At 48.3% G+C, this 21843-nt stretch overlaps 1 protein-coding gene across 1 annotated transcript; it reads left to right on the forward strand.

Annotated features, from left to right (window-relative positions):
- The first annotated feature begins 1856 nt into the window (after positions 1 to 1856).
- Positions 1857 to 19424, forward strand: SIAH2 (siah E3 ubiquitin protein ligase 2). The gene is made up of 2 exons (XM_079922768.1): positions 1857 to 2914; positions 17902 to 19424. Exons 1-2 carry the CDS (start codon positions 2501 to 2503, stop codon positions 18457 to 18459), a joined length of 972 nt encoding a protein of 323 aa, XP_079778894.1. The 5' UTR covers positions 1857 to 2500; the 3' UTR covers positions 18460 to 19424.
- Positions 19425 to 21843: the final 2419 nt, after the last annotated feature.

The following is a 21843-nucleotide window of genomic DNA, read 5'->3' on the forward strand; positions in this document are numbered from 1 at the left end:
AGAGAAAGAAAACAAATTCTAGTAATAAATTCCACTTGCTTGGGTTTTCAATGAAAAGTGGAAAATATTCTATCTTCTCCAAGAAAAGTGAAACTGGGTGATTTATTTTTTCTGTTGTTGTCACTATTGTGTTCTTTATGCTATAAAAAGGTAAAAATGAAACAAACAGAATATGATTAAATTTTTTCCTCTCACGGCCAGCTAAGGAAAGAATTTATGTAAAGTGTACCCACAAAATTCAGTGCTTTATTACAGCTGTGTCACTGTTTTGTGTTGAGTGTGCTAACCTTGACTCCTTAACCAGACTGTAAGTAGTTGTCGGGTATAACTGAAAGGGGTGTAGGCTAGTAGTTAAGAAGGAGGGCTCTGAAGCTTTTCCAATATGATCACCTGTGTGATCTCGAGCAAATTAATCTCCCTGTGTCTCAACTGTAAAATGGAGATGAGGACAATAATATCCATCATGTAAGATTATTGCAAAGTCCTTAGAACCATCTATGCCTGGCACATAGTGGACACGCAATAAATATCAGTTATTTTCTTGTATTCCCCAAAGTACCCTTCCAAAAACTCAGATTCAGCCATGTTATTGTGCCTTTCAAAACCTACAGCGGCTACCCCTTCACATTGACATAAAGGTCCTATCAGGCCAATTGAGGCTCCCATGCTCCATCTCCACACTCCCAAGTCCCAATGCATTCCCTCACTGTGCTTTAGCTGCTGCTACAGTATCTTCACCCCCGCCTATTCATCTGAAAACCTCTTCCATGAGTGTTTGGTTACCGGCATTGCTCCCTTACTATAACAGAGACTAAACTGGAAGCATTCTCAGAGCCCAAACAGTGGCTGGTACATAATAAATGCTCCGGAAACATTTACTGAATGACTGAATGACATCACATCTATTATTTTTCAAGATTTAGATCAAATTCCACCAATTCCATGCATGTAGTCTTTCTAGATGCCCTGTATAAGATTAAGCTTTCTTTCTTCCGGCCTCTAACAGTATATTTCTTGGACAGATTTTATTCACTGATACTCATTAATATTATTAAACATTCACTAAGTATTTTTTTTAAATAACAGCTAATGTTAAGCAGTGCTTATGATGGGCCAGGTTCTCGGCATATATCAAACTCACTTAATCCTCACTATCCCACCTATAAAATAGGGGCTCTTTTTATTCCACTTTCTCAAATGAGGAAATTGAGGCACAGAGAAATTAAAGAACTTGTCCAAAGTCACACAGATGGTAAGCGGAGGCCACCGTTCTTCACCCAGTCCTTACCACCGTCTCTCCTACACCTTGCACCAAAGTCTTGGACTTTGAAGGGATCTCAAAGATGAGAATGCGTTGTATTGGAGGATCACCCACTGTCCTCCGGGGGCTTCAGGACCCAAGCCACATTTCTGACATTCTTAGATTTTGGAGATCTCGAACTCTCCTTTTAGCCAACTCTGTCCACGAACTCCCTCCCCGGCCTGCTAGCAAGTCAAAGGCGCTCGATTCAACGAAGGCTTCGGCAGGTCCGATGAGAAAGGAGTAGTTTACCTCCTCTCCATCTTGGGAAGCAGGACAAAGGAGTGACCCAAACACACCCCTAACAGCCCAGCACTAGGTCCCGCGCCCGCTGCAGACCCAACCCCAGACCCTTGCCCTGCTCTCGCCCAAAGCTCCGGGTCCTGACCCCGCGCTCCAGACTAAAAGCTGGCCTGGCCGAGCGGCACGCCTCCCCCGCGCGCTGCTGACTCAACCCAGGGAAGTGAAACGTCTCGGTTTTTTCCGACCTGTTGTAGTCGGGCGCCCGCGTCCTGCCCCGCCCACCATCCAAGGCCCCGCCCCGCCTAAAGTTGTCCTGGATTGCGCCCGCGGGAAGCGTCGGCGTGACTCCCCGGGGTGCGGCCAGAGGGCTTGGGCAAGGCCTTCCCAAAGAGCGGCCCCCGCCTCCGCAGCCCGGAAAATCAAGACCCCGCGCGCGGCGGCTACAGCGGCGACCGGACATGCTCACTGGCGCGGGTCGGGCCCTCAGCCCCGGCAGGAAGCGCCCGCGCTAGGCGGTTCCCCGTGCTGCCAGCTGGAGTCGGGCGGAGCCGGCGCTCCAGCGCAGGGTGGCTCTGCCAGTCCCCGCGCGCCTGGGCGGCCGCACACGTATCCAAGCGTCACGTCCGCGCGCGCCCCCGGGGCTTGCGTCAGCTGCCGCTCCAGGAGCGAGTGGGCCGTGGTTCTGCGCACCGCTAGGCTTCGGGGCTGCGACGCCTCCGGGAGGAGGAGTCTGGGGGCGCGGAGGGGTGTTCGGAGCGCCGGGGACCGCGGAGATCGTCAGCGCGGTTCGGCCCCCCTCCCCCGCCTGCCCGGCGCCGACCGCCTCCGCTGCTCGGTCCCGGGCTGGGCGCGGTGGCGTTGCCCAGGAGCCCGCCGCCCGCGGGGCGCGCACCGCCTTGACCCCGGCGGCCCCGCGGCAGGCAGGCGCCCGCAGTTCCATGGTTGGTTCGGAACGCGATGAGCCGCCCGTCCTCCACCGGCCCCAGCGCTAACAAACCCTGCAGCAAGCAGCCGCCGCCGCAGCCCCAGCACGCTCAGTCCCCGACTGCGCCCCCGGCCGCCGCCACCATCTCGGCTGCGGGCCCCGGCTCGTCCGCGGTGCCCGCCGCGGCGGCGGTGATCTCGGGCCCCGGCGGCGGCGGGGCTGGCCCGGTGTCCCCGCAACACCACGAGCTGACCTCGCTCTTCGAGTGCCCGGTCTGCTTTGACTATGTCCTGCCCCCCATCCTGCAGTGCCAGGCCGGGCACTTGGTGTGTAACCAATGCCGCCAGAAGTTGAGCTGCTGCCCGACGTGCAGGGGCGCCCTGACGCCCAGCATCAGGAACCTGGCTATGGAGAAGGTGGCCTCGGCAGTCCTGTTTCCCTGCAAGGTAAGCCCAGGTGCCAGCCGCGCACCTCCACCCGGCGACCTCCCGGAACTCCTGTGTCCTCCAGCCCACTCTCAGGCGCTGAGAGGCAGGTGGCATCTCTCTTATTAAAAAAAAAAAAAAAAAATGTTTACACCTTGTCGACGCTCCCCCATGCCCACCTGTCCACTTTGAGAGTAGCTCTGGGCTGACAGCTGCCCGATCACTGACCCCAGCCTAATTGGCACGCGATCGTTGTTAGAACACTTCACGCTCTCCCCACCCGGAGCCTGCGTACTCTGCAGACGTGTACTCAGGCAGGGTAGAGCTGGGCCGCCCAAGTAAAACTTGGACCGGGAAGCTGACTATCTTTGGGGGATTGAGGAGGGGGGGGAAGGGCGAACCAAACGCACCCTTTACCAGCGCTGGGCTTGGAAGAATTGCTACTGTATTCCTCCTGCACCCCGCGCCTGCTTTCAGCGCACCCCTGACACGTGGGAGCCCTCGGGAGGGTAGCTAAAAAAAGGGTGCCTACAGCCTGTTTTCCTCCAGCAACAAGAGAACCCTGTAAGCCACGCCTTTCCCTCTCCCAGGCTTCCAAGAACTGGGGAGTTGTGTTTTTTTCACTAAGTGGGGTGAAAGCAAGAGTTGATGGGAATTTAACAGGAAGGGCACGCAGGAGCGGTTGTTACAGTTCTTTAAAGCCCATCACTTTATTTTTTATTTAGTTAAAAAAATTATCGATGATCTTGCAAAAAAAAAAAGCACATCACTGAGACAAGAAGTCAAGTGGAAGAGCAAGTTGTCGCACCTCCTTTCCCACCAATGTTAGGTTTAGTATGCATCTGCATAGGGTTTTTTCTAACCATATATAAATATGCTCTTCCGCAGCTGAATATAGAATCGTAGATGTCAGTGTCAGAAAGGTTTATATATGCACACATAAGTTTTTCTCCAAAAATGGCTTCTGCAACTTGCTGTCTTAAATTCGTTTCATCACACGTATTTTTCTATATCTGCAACCTAGCTCTACCTCCTTGTATTTTAAATGACTGCATAATATTGCATTGTGTGGTCATATTGTAGCATCTGTTTACCTACATCTGTTATTTAAATATCTTCAGGAGCAGTTTCAGAGACATACCTCTCTATGTTACCTTATTATAACCTAGAATTTTACTATAAAGTTCACTCTCTGAACTTAGAAATAACGTCATTAATACTTCTGTGTTTTTTTGTAAAAGTAACTACTGTCTCTTGGGCCATTTAGGCTGTCTTGCATTGCTGCTGCTGACTTTTATAGGGCAAGAGCTTATTTTTAAATTAAAAATAGTCCAGCAGAGAATTGAAGCTTGGGACTCAAGTCAGTAAAATGAGTGATTTAATTTGGTCTGTGCCGTACCGCAAATCAAGTCTAAAATAGCGTATTCAAATAAGGGTTTGAAGCCGTGTCTGGGCTGTGGGTTTTCAGTCAACCTTAATAAATGACTCCGCTTTCAACTACTCCTCATGTAGTGCTTCCTAATTCACCCAGCCCAGTAGTAGGTTGTTATAAAATTTAGACAAAATAGTTCCAAAATTTTCTTAGGGTCGTGAAGAAGGTGGCAGCCTAGTGATCAAGAGAAGGTTTGGCGATAGGTGACATAAGAGTGGATATTTGAGGTTTGAGATATTTTGTGGGGCCTGGGTGAGGAGGTGGTGGATGCCCCACAGGGTTTCTGGGGAGCCATCTTCTCAGCCTTTCACTTTCCCCCAAACCTTCAGTGGCTGATAAAAGAAATTATTTTAGATGAATTGCAGGTCACAAATGAGCATTGGATATCAGTCAGCTATCCCTAATTTATTTTTAAAAAGCAGTATCATAAAAGCATTATGTTGATCCCTAGAGAAAGGGAAAGGGACAGTTACAACATGCTGTCTGAAGTATGAAGTTTCACTTTCAGGATCCAAGATTCTGGTTCCTATTGAAGCATGTGTTCTTTCCTAATGTGAGGTCTCTCTTGAAGAAGAGTTCTCCTGGGAATCAAGGGTATCCAGCGTTTCTGTACATGTCAGTGATTTTTCAAGTTCCCATTCTGTAAGACTGCACTTGGACAAGCCATCGCTTTGCAAGCTGAAATTAGACAGGGTCAACCATCGCCCTGCAGACCAGGAACCGAGCTTAGAAAGTGACCTGGGGGCTCACTTTTGTGCACATGCATATGTGTGAGATTTGCAGAGCTGGAGTATGCATGCCTCAACTCTGGGTGATCAGTAATCCAGACTGTCGACAGGGCAGCTCAGCCAGCTGGTTTGGATCAACCAAACTTGGCTGGATACAGAGGCTCAGCAAGCAGCTGCGATAATGTTTGTTGGGGAGGCCGAGAGCAATAGGGAATGGTGAGGTCTGTGGCAAACTTCAGCAAACTAGGTCTGCCTAGCAGGCCCTATGCCTCACACTTGCCCCTGCAAATCATAGGGACTGCCTTGTCACTTGTCCCTACCTGCTCTGAGTCTGTCTCATGGGCTGGCTCATGGGAAAAAACGGATGTTGGGTAAAATACCAGAAGCCAGGTCTCAGGAGTTGCCTAGCACTGCCATTGTTTGCCTGCGAGACCACCTCTGGGGGCCTTGATGTCCTCATCTGTAATGAGGAGATTGGACTGTTCAACTTCTGAGGACCTGTAGCTTCCAGAATTCCATGACAAGAAGGGAGGCTCTGTGGAATGCTTGTTGGATGCCCTTTGCGTGCCAGCTCCTCTGCATGGGTCATCTTTTATGAGTTTGCTTTTCTTTTCCGCAGGTGAGGAAACAAGCGCCTATAGAGAGGTTAAGTGTTAAGTGACTTGTCGAGATCACACAGTGGACCAGCCCATAAACCTGCATTCGGAAGGCACACATCCTTTGTACTACTCACTATGTAGGGATTTGAATCTGAGCTTATACTCCAAGGCTCCAAAGCATAACTTGAGGTTGACACCGGTAACAAAATCATCCGACTGGATGAGTTCACCAGATGGACACGTCCCAATGAGACAACATAGATGCTGACTCTAAAATTCATTGGCAGGAATGTGGTAGGGCTTGTGGAGTGAGAAGATCCGGCGGGGTGGCGGGGAGAGGAGGGAGGGAACCGCCGACAGACCTAATATTTGGGGGGATTTCAACCCAGCTCTGAACTGCTTGTGCTTCAGTTGCCCCCAAAATGGATGCGTTGTCAAATAGCTTCCTTATGCAGGTGTGGGGTCACATAATTAAAGGCTAGAGTCCTGCCAGCACCTCTGATAGAGGGCACCATATGCGCTATTAGCTCAGGTCTCCTTTTAAAAAAAGGATCTCTATCAGAGCATGGCTGTCTGCCACCTGTGGTATTTTTAGTCCATTCTATGGCCTGTGCCACGCCTGAGAAGTTTAGGCATCCTATCCCCTTATCTCAAACCCACCGCCACCTCCGGGGAGCGTGGGTGTAGGGGGAGAAGTGAAGGTTGACACATTGGCGCCCCCCACTCAACAGTGTATTTTCATATTAGCCAAGTATTTCTCTTCGCAGCCGTGGGAAATGTTCAACCATCGAAGCCCACTTACACTGTGAGACGTTTTCTTTCCACTTTTTCTCTGGCTGCTCTAAAAGTTTCTAACAGCATTATCACCAAATAATTATGGAACTGGAAAGCCTCTGTCAGATTAAGTCTTCCCTGCAGTTGGATTGTGACAGTGTTGTTAGTGTCGCTCAAAAAAAAAAAGTCAAATTAGATAATCCAGCTGAAAGTTAAAAGCTCCTCAGTGTGGACTCATCTAGTCATCTAGACTCATCTAGGGACAAATTGTAAATACCAGCAGGGACAGGTAATGCAAGGGACAGAGGCATCTGACACGTGGCCTCAGGTTCGGGTGACGTCAGGGGCAGTGGGGGTGGTTGGGAGTTGGACCACACATGCCACCTTCAAAGAGGGCAACTTTTGCCTGAGTCTGGCCGGTTGGCAGGGATGGGAATGTGGATGCAGCCATGCCAGACCTTTGGATTTTTTCAAGAAAAGCCAGAAATCTGGATTTTTTGAATGTTACATATCTCAATTTGGGCTTCCCTGGTGGCGCAGTGGTTAAGAATCCGCCTGCCAATGCAGGCGACACGGGTTCGAGCACTGGTCTGGGAAGATCCCACATGCCGCGGAGCAACTAAGCCCGTGTGCCACAACTACAGAACCTGTGTCCTAGAGCCCACGAGCCACCACTGCTGAGCCCGTGTGTCACAACTACTGAAGCCCGCGCGCCTAGAGCCCATGCTCCGCAGCAAGAGAAGCCACCGCGATGAGAAGCCCGCGCACCCCAATGAAGAGTAGCCCCCGCTCGCCGCAACTAGAGAAAGCCTGCGCGCAGCAACGAAGACCCAACGCAGCCATAAATAAATAAATTTTTTTTAAAATCTCAATTTTTTTTTCTTTAACATTGGCCAAATTCAAATGTAAAGCCAGTACTTGCAGGCCCAACCAACCATGTCTGCAGACCAAATTCCAGCTGCCAGTGTGCAACCTCTGACCTGGTTCTCTTCTAGAAAGCATCCATTGAGACTGGACGTTCTCATTTAACTCTGAGCATGCATGAACTTTGAAACTCTGATAGGCCCCAACTGTTACAGCTTATTCCCTTTTCATCTTTGTTTTGCCCAGAGAGAATGCTCAACCTTCTGGCCTTTGGGAGACCTGAACTGTTGTCCCACTGACTAGATGTTTGACTTTGTACAAGGCACCTGAGTGCCTTTAAGAGAAAGAGTTGAACTAAATGATTATACCAAGGATCTTTTTTTGCCCTAAAATTTGGGAATCTAGCGAGCTGTCCAAGGGAAAAGGGCACTACGCAGGAGACAGGACTGGGTTCTCCTCCTGGCTTTCTGTGACCTCAGTCCAGTCACTTCTTCCTTGAACCTTTTTGTTCGTCAGTTTAAAAGAACGGAGATAACCCCTAGCTGGTGGGCGCTGTCAGATCAGAAGTGCTGCAGAGGGCTTCTGCTTCACCAAATCAGATGGAAGATGGGTGGGATCACAGTGGTTGCTAGGTGATGGGCGATCAGTCACCTAAAATTCTGAGGGTATAAGCTGATTTGCCAAAACAATTTCAAAGATCTCTTCTGAGCCTCAGTAATTCCCCTAAGACAAAATCCTTTACTTTGGAAATCGTCCCTGCCGTCCTCACTCCCGGCTGAAGTTGACCAGGTTGCCTCCTAAAAGCCTGTGCTGGCAGGCACTGGGGTCCATGTGCATTTCTGGAGAGGCTCAAGATTTTCAAGAACAAAGTTGACAGCTTTTGAATATAAAATCAAGAACAGAAGCCCCAACTAGGAAAGAGTACCAACGTTTAATGCTGATTCTCCACAGAGTTGGCCAAAGATGTTTCACAGGTCGCCACCGCCTGGAACTAGACTAAATCATTGTTACTTAGAGGTGATCTTTAGTACAAGCAGAGCCAAAAGGTACAGCAGGTCTGACCTATAAAGTCCCCAGCCTAGGAATGGATTAGAGTTGCCCTTTTTTTGTGAAGCCGCATGTAAAGTGCTGTATACAAATGACTACAGTAAGACCTCAGTGTAAAATGTCTTAAGAGCCAGACTTGCACATCTGATGAAATTTGTGAACTGTGGCATTTCTCATTCCCGCCCGTAAGGTCCTCCTCACTCCTTGAAAGGGGCACAGAGTCGGTACACATTTGCCAGAGTGAACACCAGCCTTCAGAGCCATTGTGTGTTGCTGGTGAGTCACACAGAAAGGCTTCCTGAGCAAATGTGGTTTTGGGGGGTTCTTTTTAAATTTTTTAAAAAATTATTTTATTTTACTTTTTTTTAAAAAAAATAAATTTATTTATTTATTTTTGGCTGTGTTGGGTCTTCGTTTCTGTGCGAGGGCTTTCTCTAGTTGTGGCGAGCAGGGGCCACTCTTCATCGCGGTGCACCTCTCACTGTCGTGGCCTCTCTTGTTGCGGAGCACAGGCTCCAGACGCGCAGGCTCAGTAGTTGTGGCTCACGGGCCCAGTTGCTCCGCGGCATGTGGGATCCTCCCAGACCAGGGCTCGAACCCGTGTCCCCTGCACTGGCAGGCAGACTCTCAACCAGTGTGCCAGCAGGGAAGCCCGCAAATGTGTTTTTATATTAAACCTGAGTGTACTTTCTGATGCTTGTGAGAGATACAGAAAATTCCCTAGCAGAATTTCATCAACTTTGCCCCACGTGTGCATCTTTCTCCATTCGTTTCTTAAAAATCGGGAAGCTGTCATTCTCATTTCCAGTTGGGTAAAGGCTTTATTGTAATGAATTTTACACTGTACAGTGTCTGTGAGTAAAAGGTTATCCCCTTCCCAGTTTTCAGCCACAGACACTGTCGAGATGGTTGGAAGGTAACCTGTGTTAAATGTGTGGACCTGGGCCCTGTTTTATAACTTTCAATCAATAAAGGTAGTGTCTTTGGCTCACTCCTTCTTCCCCAGGCTACCTCTTACTCTGGTTGGTTTTTTTGGGTTTTTTTTTTGTTTTGTTTTGTTTGCGGCATGCGGGCCTCTCACTGCTGTGGCCTCTCCCGTTGCGGAGCACAGGCTCCGGACGCACAGGCTCAGCGGCCACGGCTCACAGGCCCAGCCGCTCCGCAGCATGTGGGATCTTCCCGGACTGGGGCACAAACCCGTGTCCCCTGCATCGGCAGGCGGACTCTCAACCCCTGCGCCACCAGGGAAGCCCATGATCGTTATTTTTAATGTAGAACATATGGGAGATTTCAATTTGATATTATTTTCCGTAATCCCCACCACCTAAAATAGCCACTGCACCATTTTTGCACAGGTCCTTGCAAACTTACCGCTACATCAAAATATACAAACAAACAACAAAAAACAAGTCAGATGGGAAATCCACATACTATTTCATAACCTGGTTTTTCATCTAACACGTTGTGACTGCTTTTCCACACTGATAAATATTCCTTAAGATCCTGTTTAATGGCTGCATAGTATTGCAGCTCCATAACTCTGGAATGTTATGGAATGGAATGTTGATTATGAATGTATCAGTTATTTAATCCAACTCCAGTTTGTGGTCATTTAAATCATTCTGTTTTCTTACTGTGTTTAAAACGAAAAGAAAGAAAAGTACTGCTATAACTGAATCCCTGTGCATAAGAAAATAATTATTTCCTAATGATAAATTCCTAGATGTTGAACGATAGGGCCAAAGGGTAGGTGCAGAAATCAGAAGCTATTGCTCATACAGCCACATTGCCTTCTCACGTAGAATCATTTACAATCAAGTGCCCACTTCTCTCCAGCGTCACCAGCAATGGGTGTTATCCTTTTGCTTTTCTTAATGCTGCTGCCTGCTTTTTCTCCCTCATGTAACATCAGGTGAGAGTTGGCCCCTCCTGATGACCCACTAACTTTTCATCAGACCCACCCCTGCCTTGGAATCCCCTGCAGCCCCAAGCCCTCTCTTCCTACAAACCATCTGCCTAGCCAGCCATCGCCCCACCCCTCCCACGCCATCCTTCTGAAACTCTGAGTCTAACTCTGGAGATAGATGTGCCAACAGGGCCCTTCTGAAGTAGTAGGAGCAGAGGAGTCTGGAGGCCTCCCTCAGTGGTGGTGTTGGAGCTGCATTAAAAAGGATGAGCAGGACTTCCCTGCTGGCGCAGTGGTTAAGAATCCGCCTGCCAATGCAGGGGACACGGGTTCGAGCCCTGGTCCGGGAAGATCCCACATGCCGGGGAGCAACTAAGCCTGTGCGCCACAACTACTGAGCCTGCGCTCTAGAGCCCGTGAGCCGCAACTACTGAGCCCGTGTGCCACAACTACTGAAGCCCGTACACCTAGAGCCAGTGCTGTGCAACAAGAGAAGCCACCGCAATGAGAAGCCCGCACACCACAAGGAAGAGTAGCCCCCGCTCACCGCAACTAGAGAAAGCCCGCGCGCAGCAATGAAGACCCAACGCAGCCAAAAATAAATAAAAATGTTTTTTAAAATTAAAAAGGATGAGCAGCGGCATGCCCACAGAGAAGGAAGGGATGGAAGATCCTGATGGGGCTGTGTGGAAGGCCAGTGCTTGTAGAAAATGTTGTTTACCTGGTCCGAGCTGGGTGCATTACCTCACGTTATCCTCCTAATTACTTTGTAAAGGAAGTAGGACACGGTTAGCATCCCCCCTAAGAGATCTGCCCAAAGTTTGTTAGTTTGGGGAGCAGAAACTCCAGAATGTGCCTTATAATTAGACATAGCCTCCTGCCCCTTCTGCTACCAACTCCACCAGCTGAGGAACAGGGATCCCAGCCTCACGTGGTGGCTTTTGGAGGGATGGCAGTAGTGGTACCAGAAGGGGCCTTTTATTTAACTGGGCATACAGGATGCCCAGTTAAATTTGAGTTTCAAATAAATAACTTTTTGATATAAGTATAACCCAAACGTTGTCTGTAACGTACTGAGCTGCGTGTATCTTCATTTGCTACATCTGGTAACCCTACCACTTCAGCCTTCTTGTGAATTCAGTTGCATTCACTGAGAAAAACGTCCAGAGGGATCGTAGCGCCGTTGGAAGGGTGGGCAGGGCAGTGAACGTGATCATGCAGGTGGGAGCTTGGCGGGAAGGGTGTATTGAGAAAGTCTGGACAAGGCCCATACCGCCTCTCACTCCAGCTCCTACTTTACGATGCTTTTGTTTGCTTGAACAGAGACTCTGAAGGGACCTTACGAAACTGGTTCTCCAAGCCATTGTGGGGTTGCCTGCTAGCTCGAGCTATGGTCAGATGAGAGGTATATTTGGTCAAAAGTCAACTTTTGTTTAACATTTCCAAGATTAAAAAGAACCCCCTGCCAGCCCAAGGAGTCCTTGTAAGGCCAAACGCACACACACCCCTCCCCAAGAGTAGGATGTTCTCAGATGACTGCAATAATAAGATGCCAGACTCTTCCACCAAGTCCCCTTCAGTAAGAAAACTCTGCCCCGTGAGGCTCGTCGACTTTTTCTTAGGCAAAAAGGAGGAATTTTTGAGCCTAAGATGTGAATTAGCATTGCCTTCTCCGGAAGAAAGTTTTATAAAGTTAAATGTCAGTATTTTCTTAGCCTCACCACTGTTTGACAGCTCAAGTACTGAGTGACACTGTCTTCTCTGTGAAACTGTTACTGCACTATGGGTAGATAATTATGTCTTTGCACTACCTCATAGCAGAGGTGAGGAATATACCGTTTGAGTTAAGTGAAAATCCGCTGAAGTTCTTAGAGGAAGGATGCTAGACAGACAGATGCAGGGTGAGTATGATTATTATAATAAAGAAGAGATGTCACTTTCTCCTGTTGCCCACGTCTGAAATTCTCCACTGGTAATAACAGCTAAGGGCTGAGTAGTAGGTAGCTTTATGGACCCACTCAGAGGTGACTTGGTAGGTAGGTAGGCTCAATCCAAGGTTACACAGGACACTGGGTACTTGAGTTCTAATCACACCCACTCTACCAGTGGTTGTAAACACATTTTAAGCAAGAGGGACATATAGCCATCAAAACGACGAAAGCATCATGTTTCCCCATCTATGTAAGGTTTCAGAAAAGCTATAAACACCCCCGGACAAATAGTTTATGTAAATAAGGTGATAATGTGATATGCAGTAGATATTCTTATCTAATCTATAGTCCATATTCAAATTTCAGTGGTTGCCCCAGCAATGCCCTTTGTAGCAATTTTGGTTTCCCAGTCCAGGGTCAGACATTGCATTTGGCTGTCAGTGTGCATTCTGTGATGATGACAGCTTATTTAGATGGAAAGAAAGTGCACTTTGCTTTTGCTTACGCTTACTCCAAGACAAGGTCGTTTCTTGGATTTAATTCAAAAGTTTATAAGCATCAGCAGCACAATATATATTGTACTTTGTTTCTCTTGAGCCATTCTCGTTTGAGGCGCTGGCAGACACTCTGCGAATACATTTCACTGTTTCCTAGGAGGTAAGCAGGGGAGGCGAGGCGGTTACCTCACAGTCCCCAGGAGGGACCTGCTTCTGTGCATGGCGCCTCCAGTGTCATAGACTGTTGATTGTGGGAGTCCAGCAAGTCGTTCTTGAATCGCGTGGACTCAGATTTGATTAAATAGGTGAAAAGACTTATTCTAAACCAGCCACAGGATCCATGACCTTAACTAGCATGCAAGCTAAGAATTCTGTTTATATACCCATTCCATAAACAAATACAATATGCCTGCGTTTCTTAGGTAAATAACAGGTGTCTAGTGTTTGACTACGTTTCTGACACACCTCGTCGTGTGTATTTGAGTGTCAAGGTGTCTCTATGCCAAAAAGGGAAAAAAACCTTGTCTAAATTCCAGCCTAAGTAAAACAACCTTCAAACCCCACGTCCAGAAAACAATTGGCGCTATTTACTGCTCTCTGCAAAGACATCAGAATGAGGCACCGGGTCACATGTTGCCCTTTTCATGGCAGGACGTGTTTGCACAAGACTTTTGAGCCATCGCAACGTGCAGAGTTTCTAAAAGAGAAGTCAGAAATGTTATTTCAACATCGCTTTGTTTCTCACTCTGCTGGGCCATCTCCCCCATGCCACACACATTCTTCTTTAGCTTTGAGCTCCTGTGTGTGTCCGTGTCTCCCCTAACCTCCCGTTAAAGAAGTTCACTTAAAGCACATCCCACTCAGCCCCGGAAGAGACGAGCAGATACTTGCCGGTGGAGAAATCTCATTTATAACCGTGGATGTGTCCCAGGCTGCAGACAGCCCTCTGCGAAGCAGCCCAGGTGCTTTATCTCAGGAACAAGAGTGTGCAGTGAAGAAGCCGGCGTCTCAAGGAAAGCGGGCATCCTTTGAACCCTCCCCTTGGGTGGGCAGGCCCCAGCCAGACTGAGAGAAGGGAAGCCTCAGGACTTTCTTGCCAGAGGCCAGGGAAGGCTGGGAGGGCCTAATTACCGGTTACTTGTTTGTGAGGTACCGCCACCTCATTCCTTAGGGTGGGCTGCTATCAGGGCTGTTTTATCTCCTTGCCACCCAAGGAAGAAGTTCGTATTCGAACCTGCTTCCAGAAGCAGCGTATCTGTGGACGCTGGGTGTTGTGTGTGTGTTCCGTGGAGGGTACGGGGCATCAAGGCAGATGGAAATTGTCTCTTTTTCTCGAGAGTGGTTCTTAGACTGTCTGACTCCTAAGCTGTCGTGTGCCGAAAAAGAGCAGCAGAGGACCTGGAAACAGAGCTCTGACCCTGGTGTGGCCACCAGTGACGACGTGGCCAGGATGAGTCAGTCAGTCTGTGAAACGGGTGGAACCAGTGCCCCAGGCTCCCTCCACGCTGCACAGGCCATCAAGGTCTAGTCGTGCGTCAGGGCTGGCGTTCCTGAGCTGCCCTGGGTAGCGCCTGCTGGCTGGGCCGGTGACCCGCCCGACGGCTTCCTGGTGTGGCCCCTCCTCGCGGCTGCGAGTGTGGCAGCCCCGCCAGGCTGTCACTCATTGGAGATCAGTAGCTCTCCACTGGGGTGATTTTGCCGCCCAGGAGACATTTGGCCAGGCCTGGTGACATTTCTGGTTGTCAGAACGTGGTGGGTGGGGTAGAGGGGTAGAGGCCAGGGATGCACAGCCCCCCAAACCCAGACTCATCTGCTCTTTGTCAATAGTGCCGTAGAGAAATCCGGAAAGTAAACTAAACTGTCAGTGATGTCCCTGACGGAGCCTGGGCCCTCCTCCTCACTTAGGTTTTATCCCCACTGTTTGCTCCACTAACCCTCTGCTAAAACTGGATGGACCTGCACCATCCACAGTCCGCTTCATCCACAGTGAGGCTTCCCATCCGCCCTCTTCCTCCACCTCTCCCCACTTTGAAATCACCTATCACCGCCCCCCACCCCGTCTTCCTTTGCATAGTTACCCGTTCTTCTGATGTATTTGAGCTGTTTATTGTTGCATGATGTGGCCCCTCTGACAGCAAACACCACAGGGGGCGGGATCTGCGCCACAGAGGTTGGCAGCCCTTAGAAATCCTTGGAGCTTGTCGAGAAAACACAAGCCCAGGGACCAGTGCCGTTTGGGTTTGCTCCTCAGTGGCACCTAGACCATTTTATAGACAGTCTCGGGGAATTCCCAGACCCTGAAGCCTGCCCTCCGATCCCTGGAGGAGTGCCCCTAATGTAGGTGACAAGAACGTCATTCGAGAACAATGGCGAGACTCTCACAAGTATGAAGTGTGGCACGAGAGCGCACGTGTGTGTGTGCGTGTGAGTGCACACACGTTGAAAGTTTAGATCTTTCCTTTTGAGAGATACCTCTAATCTAGTCGTCCTAACAGTGGTGCCAATGGTCACGAAGACACACCCTCGCCCCTGATGGAAAAGAGAAGGAATAGATCGGCATTCATGTTCAGCTTGTTCACGAAAAGCAGAGTAAGCACATTAACACTTTAAAATTATATTTATTTAAGTTAATAGAGGCCGTAGCAAGATCTTTTCTCATAAGGTCACTGTCCACACAGATGCTAAGTAATGCCTGGTCTATTCGTGTAATCTGGGGAGGGCCCCTGTTCTCTGTATTTGGGTCGAAGGAAGAGTGTGTGACTTGTAAGGCAAACCAATAATTCAGAATATAAATATTCCTACTTGAGTTATGCAAGAAAAAGTTCTAAAATGATTGCTAGGTGATAAATATTTGTTGTACGTTTGGCTTCGTGAACCTGGAGTGGTTTGGGGCTTTGGGCTGGGGAAGAGGGGCAGGTGGTACTTTTCTGTACACTCTGTGCCAGAGTGCATCTCATTCCTGGAATTATTCCTAGGCAGCTGTGGTAAACAGCCAATGCTGAAAGGTCTTCAGAACCAAGTATTGAGGGCTTGTTTCAGCCAGGGAATCTGCCAGGCTCTGGGCCAATTCTTGCTATTTTTATTGTGTGGATGTGTGTTTTTAAACACCCGGCAGAAGCGCCTCACCCATCACTCACAGAAAACCATCAGAAGGCTCTGTGTTCCGAGCCTCACCCTAGATTTAAAACACAGTTAATAGAGGTGTGTCTTTTAGGGCCTTACACTATTAGGAACACAAACTATAAATATATATGGATAAATAAATTTGTTTCTCCTGATTAAGTTTCTTATACCTGTGCTTTTAAAATTAGTCTGTGGTTTTTTGTTTTGTTTTGTTTTTTGCGGTACGCGGGCCTCTCACTGCTGTGGCCTCTCCCGTTGCGGAGCACAGGCTCCGGACGCGCAGGCTCAGCGGCCATGGCTCACGCGCCCAGCCGCTCTGCGGCATGTGGGATCTTCCCGGACCGGGGCACGAACCCGCGTCCCCTGCATCGGCAGGCGGACTCTCAACCACTGCGCCACCAGGGAAGCCCTAGTCTGTGGTTTTAAAAGATGAATACACAATTCCTACGGGCAAAGTAAGTAACTGGTCAACTACTTCTGCCAATTTCTACTGAAGACCGTTATAATTCACTTTAGGCACAGAGGAGGAAGGAGCTGCGTCTCTCTCTTTAAGCCACCCTCTTCTTCCATATCAGGGGAGACTCATCTCCCTAAGGGTGGTAGCTGCCTTCTCCGCTCTGTATCCACTCAGTGACTACAGCTTAGGGTCTTGTAAAGGAGAAGATGCTCAGTGTCTGCTTATTGCTAGTGATGAATTCAGCTGTAAAGATGAGAATGTGACCTATTTAAAGTTTATAAGGGGTTTATTCCCTAAAGCAGGGTAGGGAGAAGCAAAAACAGCTGTGGGGTTTCGTTTTGTTTTTTGAGCATTGGACATAGCATCTTGGAAACATGACACGGGGGACTTCCCTGGCCGTCCAGTGGCTAGGACTTGGCTCTTTCACTGCTGTGGTCCTGGGTTCAGTCCCTGGTTGGGGAACTAAGATCCTGCAAGCCGCCTGGCACGGCCAAAAAAAGAAAAAGAAGAAAAATGACGTGGCTCTTCACTTATTTGGTGTCTTCATGTCTCAACAGGGGGCAGGGGAATCCAAGTGGGGGAACCCAGATGGCATACCTGCCACCCTGGGCTCGAGGGGGATGGAGCTAACTTCTGGTTTCCCCTGAAAAGTTCATTCAGGTTTCGTCATCCTCGGCAAAACAACAGCATAGTACTCTGGGCAAGTGTCTGCTTGTGAGCTGATTCTCCATCTGGTATCTGGGAATTAACGTGGTCATTCTTATGAAGGTTGGGTATAGAAATCTAATTCCTTTTGGCGTGGTCTTGTCTCATGATGGATGTGATTTATCCATCAGGAATGTCATCCTGAGTGCAGGGAGAAAAAGGTTTTGTTCCCACCCTATTAAGGCAGCGTTGGAGGGAGAGACTGTCAGAAAACTCATCTAGGACGAGCGGCCACTCCAGGACCCACTTTAGTTCCCCTTCTTACCGGGCCTGTCACGAGGACCTGACCCACCGGGTCATGAAGAGATGTGCAGTGCACATGGACTTGAGGAAGGGGTCTGGGGAAAGTCCAGCGGGCTCTCTTCTGCCCTGGGCTGGTCACTCCAGCAGCAAGAGCAGGGAACCACAGGGCAGCCTTCCCACAGGCTGCCTGCTGGTCACAATTTGAGCCAGGAAGAAGTGGACAGGGACAATGGAGGGGAATTATACTCTCTGCAAAATTGTCTGTAGGGGAAAACTAGTCTGGAGATAACATATATTCCTTATCCTACCCCTAAGCAATTCTAAATTCTTTTAAAAAATTCTTTAAATTCACAGAAAATAAGGAAAAGGCCAGATTTTCTAGGGCTGGCTTCACAATTTCGTTTGAGACATTTATAGTCAGAGCACTTGAGTTCTCATGTTTTTAAGTGTTGGCACAGGGGCAGGAATGCAGTTCATTCCTGGTTTGGGATGTGCCCCTGATTTTACGCACAGCAGTACTGAGGATGAATAGGCACTGAGACTCTGAAGTCTTCGAGGTTTAACTCCCCTCGAGCAAAAGTAGTTGAAATAAGAATGCGGTTTAAGTCTTGGAAACCTGAGCGGGTGAAGGCTCTTCGAGGTTTGCCCCCATAGAGGTTGAGGAGGCCCGAGGTCTCACTCTGACTCTTTCTGTCCCCGCAGTACGCCACCACGGGCTGTTCCCTGACCCTACACCACACGGAGAAGCCGGAGCACGAAGACATCTGTGAATACCGTCCCTACTCTTGCCCTTGTCCCGGCGCTTCCTGCAAGTGGCAGGGGTCCCTGGAAGCCGTGATGTCCCATCTCATGCACGCCCACAAGAGCATCACCACCCTTCAGGGAGAAGACATCGTCTTCCTGGCCACAGACATTAACCTGCCGGGGGCTGTGGACTGGGTGATGATGCAGTCGTGTTTCGGCCATCACTTCATGCTGGTGCTGGAGAAACAAGAGAAGTACGAGGGCCACCAGCAGTTCTTCGCCATCGTTCTGCTCATCGGCACCCGCAAGCAGGCTGAGAACTTCGCCTACAGACTGGAATTGAACGGGAACCGGAGGAGACTGACCTGGGAGGCCACGCCCCGGTCCATCCACGACGGCGTGTCCTCGGCCATCATGAACAGCGACTGCCTGGTGTTCGACACAGCCATAGCACATCTTTTCGCAGATAACGGGAACCTTGGAATCAATGTGACTATTTCTACGTGTTGTCCGTGATGTACTGAAACGATTTGGGTATAGTGCTTTATGGTTAATAAAGGTTTTTATAGATGTTTTATTCACTGTGTCTTCACAAGTCAAGACCCACAGTTACCCCGTGTTCTGTGTGAACGGCAGCTTCCCATCTGGCATTGGTTCAACAAAGTTCATTAAACTGGGACGGAGGAGGTTGGCCTGTTAGTCATTTGGAGGCCGCTCTGTGACCTAAAATCAACTTTATTATTCAATTCTATTTACTTCCTGAACAGCACCTGACAGGTCGTTCGGGCTCCTCTCGACCCGTATGTTAGGAATCGGGGGCCCTTTCCTGCCTGCCTCCCCGCCTTGGTCCCTGCAAGTTGACAAAAGCACAGTGACTGTCAGCAGATTCCTTAAGTTTACTCTTATCTCGTGTTTAAGGGGGTGTGAATTGTTTCAATGCAATTTAAACAGTGTTTCTCAAACCAGATGGCTAACCAATGTGCATAGAGTCACCTGGAGGGCTCACCTGAAACATGCAGTCTGGGGAGCCTGCGAATTTAACAATCTCATCAGGGGATTCTTTCCAACAGTAAAGTTTGAGAATTAATGGGTTAAATTGTGGGAAAGGGTCCAGATTTTAAAGGTGCTTTAAGATTGCCCTCTGCTGATACCGCTTGTCTTTCTACTATTTCATCCACACACACCCCCCACCCCAAAATTAAAACTAGAACTACAGACCCCCATGAACACAGTCCTGAGAGCTGGTCACGGTCTCGTGTTCGGGGTGGATTGCCTAGGAAAGCAAGTCAGATGGCTTTTGATGGCTCTCACGTCGTTTTTGCTCATCACTAGTCCAGAAGACCTGTTTACACGTGGCTTCCTTCAGTGGCCCTCCTTGACTTAGATGGTGGGAAAGACTAGATGAGTAGAGTTGGAAACGCTTTATAACCAGTGTCATCTGCTTGCTGTTTAAAGGAATGTGTTGGGTTCGTTTGTTTGTTTTTGCCACGTTCACTTTAGTTTTTTAATAAATATTTTTCAAAAATGAATATCCTGCTTCATCTTCTGAGTGGAATAATGCATATTTATCGGGTACCTGCTAGGTGCAGGTGCCGTGAAGCTTCACCCCTGCCCTGGGCTCGGAGCTCTCGCTGTTTCCATGTGAAGAAACCGTCATTCGTCCAAGATCATGGCACGGATTGGTGGTACCACTGGGGTCCAAACTCACTTCTCTGAACCACAGAGTGTCATTGGTGCGGCAGGTCTCCTCCTTGGAGCGGTTCTTTCTGCCTGACAGTGCCAGAGCTTGTGGAAGGAGAGTATTCCTCCTGCTTTACAGGATCAGAAGGAAGAGGCTTGGCTAGAGCTGACGTCCAGAATACTGGGTTCGAAGCCAGGGTGACCCAGTCCCTACGTCCCAACCCTAAACCCTCAGAGGAATTCACAATATTAGCCCTGAATGCCTGGTGAGGATTGACTGTTTACCTTGGTGGCCCGATGGCATTAGAGAAGCACCAGGTGGGAAGGATGGCTTTAGAGTTGTTTTGCTTTTTAGATGAGACTGAGTTTTTAGCCAGGAAAAGAGTTTTGGCAGTTAAGGAATTGCTAAAGCAACTTATCTCCAAGGCTATTCTTCATATAAAGGTGAAAAACAGTGTCGTGAATAAAAGAACGTGCTTATCACATGTTTAGTAAATGAATGAAAACCACAATCCTTGTCACCAAGAAAGTCACATTTCAAGCCAGTACATAGAGGGATGCCTGGAGGTGAAACTAGAATCCAGGAGCAGGTGGACTTTGACCCTCGGGGGGCAGAGCTGGTCCAGAGATGGCAGTCTAGGGCACGTATGACACCCAGGCAATGTGTTTTGTACATAAACTAGCCTAGCTTGTCATCATCCTGTGGTGTCCATAGCTCACCCTTCTTGTTATATGTGGTGGAGGAAATCAGGACCAGTTGGTCAATGAGGTACCAAAGGGTAAAACTACAATCAAAGACTGTAATGGAGCAGACAGTGGAATCAAACTACTCCCAAAGCATAAAATGTTAGATTATCAGCCTCAAGAGGTAAAGGGATGGGCCAGCAGTCATACAGCACATTAGTGGCAGCGCAGATTCTAGAATTCAGACTTCCTGACTCCCCATTCAAACACGTTTCTAGAACTTAACAATACAGTTGTAGGCAACAAAACGGAACTTTCACTTTCCATAGTTTTCTAGCTCTCTTTAATCTGTCACTGGAAATCTGTAAACTTAACTTTTACTCTGACTTTTTTTTTAAACGTAAGCATTTTCTGCCAGAAAACAAACAAAAATCCCCAGGTTATTCCCTGTATTAAGTGGAAGTGAAAACAGCAAAAAAGATTATGTAAATTAAAATCTCTTTTTTTGTAGTTCCAATTGCAAAATGCAATTTAAAACACAGTGATAGGCATTTGTCAAAACTCATCACATGATACACTTATGTACCATATAAAAAAAAAGTCTTTCTCTTTTCTGCCTTAGTTCTATATACTAATTTGATAGAAATCTGGCTGATTAAGATGGTAGATTCAGCTGGTATCTTACATGCCTAAGCCATTCTAAAGGAAAAAAAGATTCTCAAAATACCTTGAAGGAAATGTTAATAGTTATTAATTCTGGGTTGCAGGAACCTGGTGTATGTTATGTTAGTATTTACATTATTCTCTATTTTTTTTTAATTGTTTTAAGCTAACCAACCTTGAGATCAGGGGTTCCCAACTTTTCTGCAAGGCGGAACTGGCCTTGGTTTCCCTGGATCCTTAGGATTTAGAGGATTAAGAGGATGGAGTCCTCACAGCAAACCGTCCAGTGCAAATGATGGGAAACTTCAGAGAAGAGGCCATGGAGGCATCAACCATGGTGGAATGCACGTGAGTAGAATCTGAAACTCCACTCTCAGATTCAAACAAATGGCTGAGTATCTCTGTCTTAGCAGCAGAATCCTGCAACTCCCATACAAAACCACCCCCAAGAAGGTCTCCTTGTCTCTAACTTCAGGCTCTTGGGGCTGGCCAGATAGCCTGCTGTGTGACCTTAGGTCCATGAGTTGACCTCTCTGGTCCCGAATGTCCTGACCTGCACCATTTGAAGTTCTATTTTCTAAATGTTTTTACTCTAATACTAATTTCGTGAGACAACTGAGCTATTTAAATTTAAGGTGTGTAAGTCATTCCAGCGGGCCCTGAACAAGGTGGTTCAGGGATAATTGTGACCCAGCGTGTGTCGTTCAGAGTTAGTAGGTGAGTCACACTCCAGCTGCCTCTCAATTCCCATGGTTTAGAGCCGGGGATGGTGCCTGGGCATTGAAATCAATTTTGCTTTGTAGTTCTGGCTTGAGGGGACTGCGGCCTTGACCTTTCCTGACTCATGCATCCTGTGCTTGAAGTACGATTATA

This window comes from Stenella coeruleoalba, assembly GCF_951394435.1.
Source record: "Stenella coeruleoalba genome assembly, chromosome: 5".
NCBI classification, from domain to species: domain Eukaryota; kingdom Metazoa; phylum Chordata; class Mammalia; order Artiodactyla; family Delphinidae; genus Stenella; species Stenella coeruleoalba.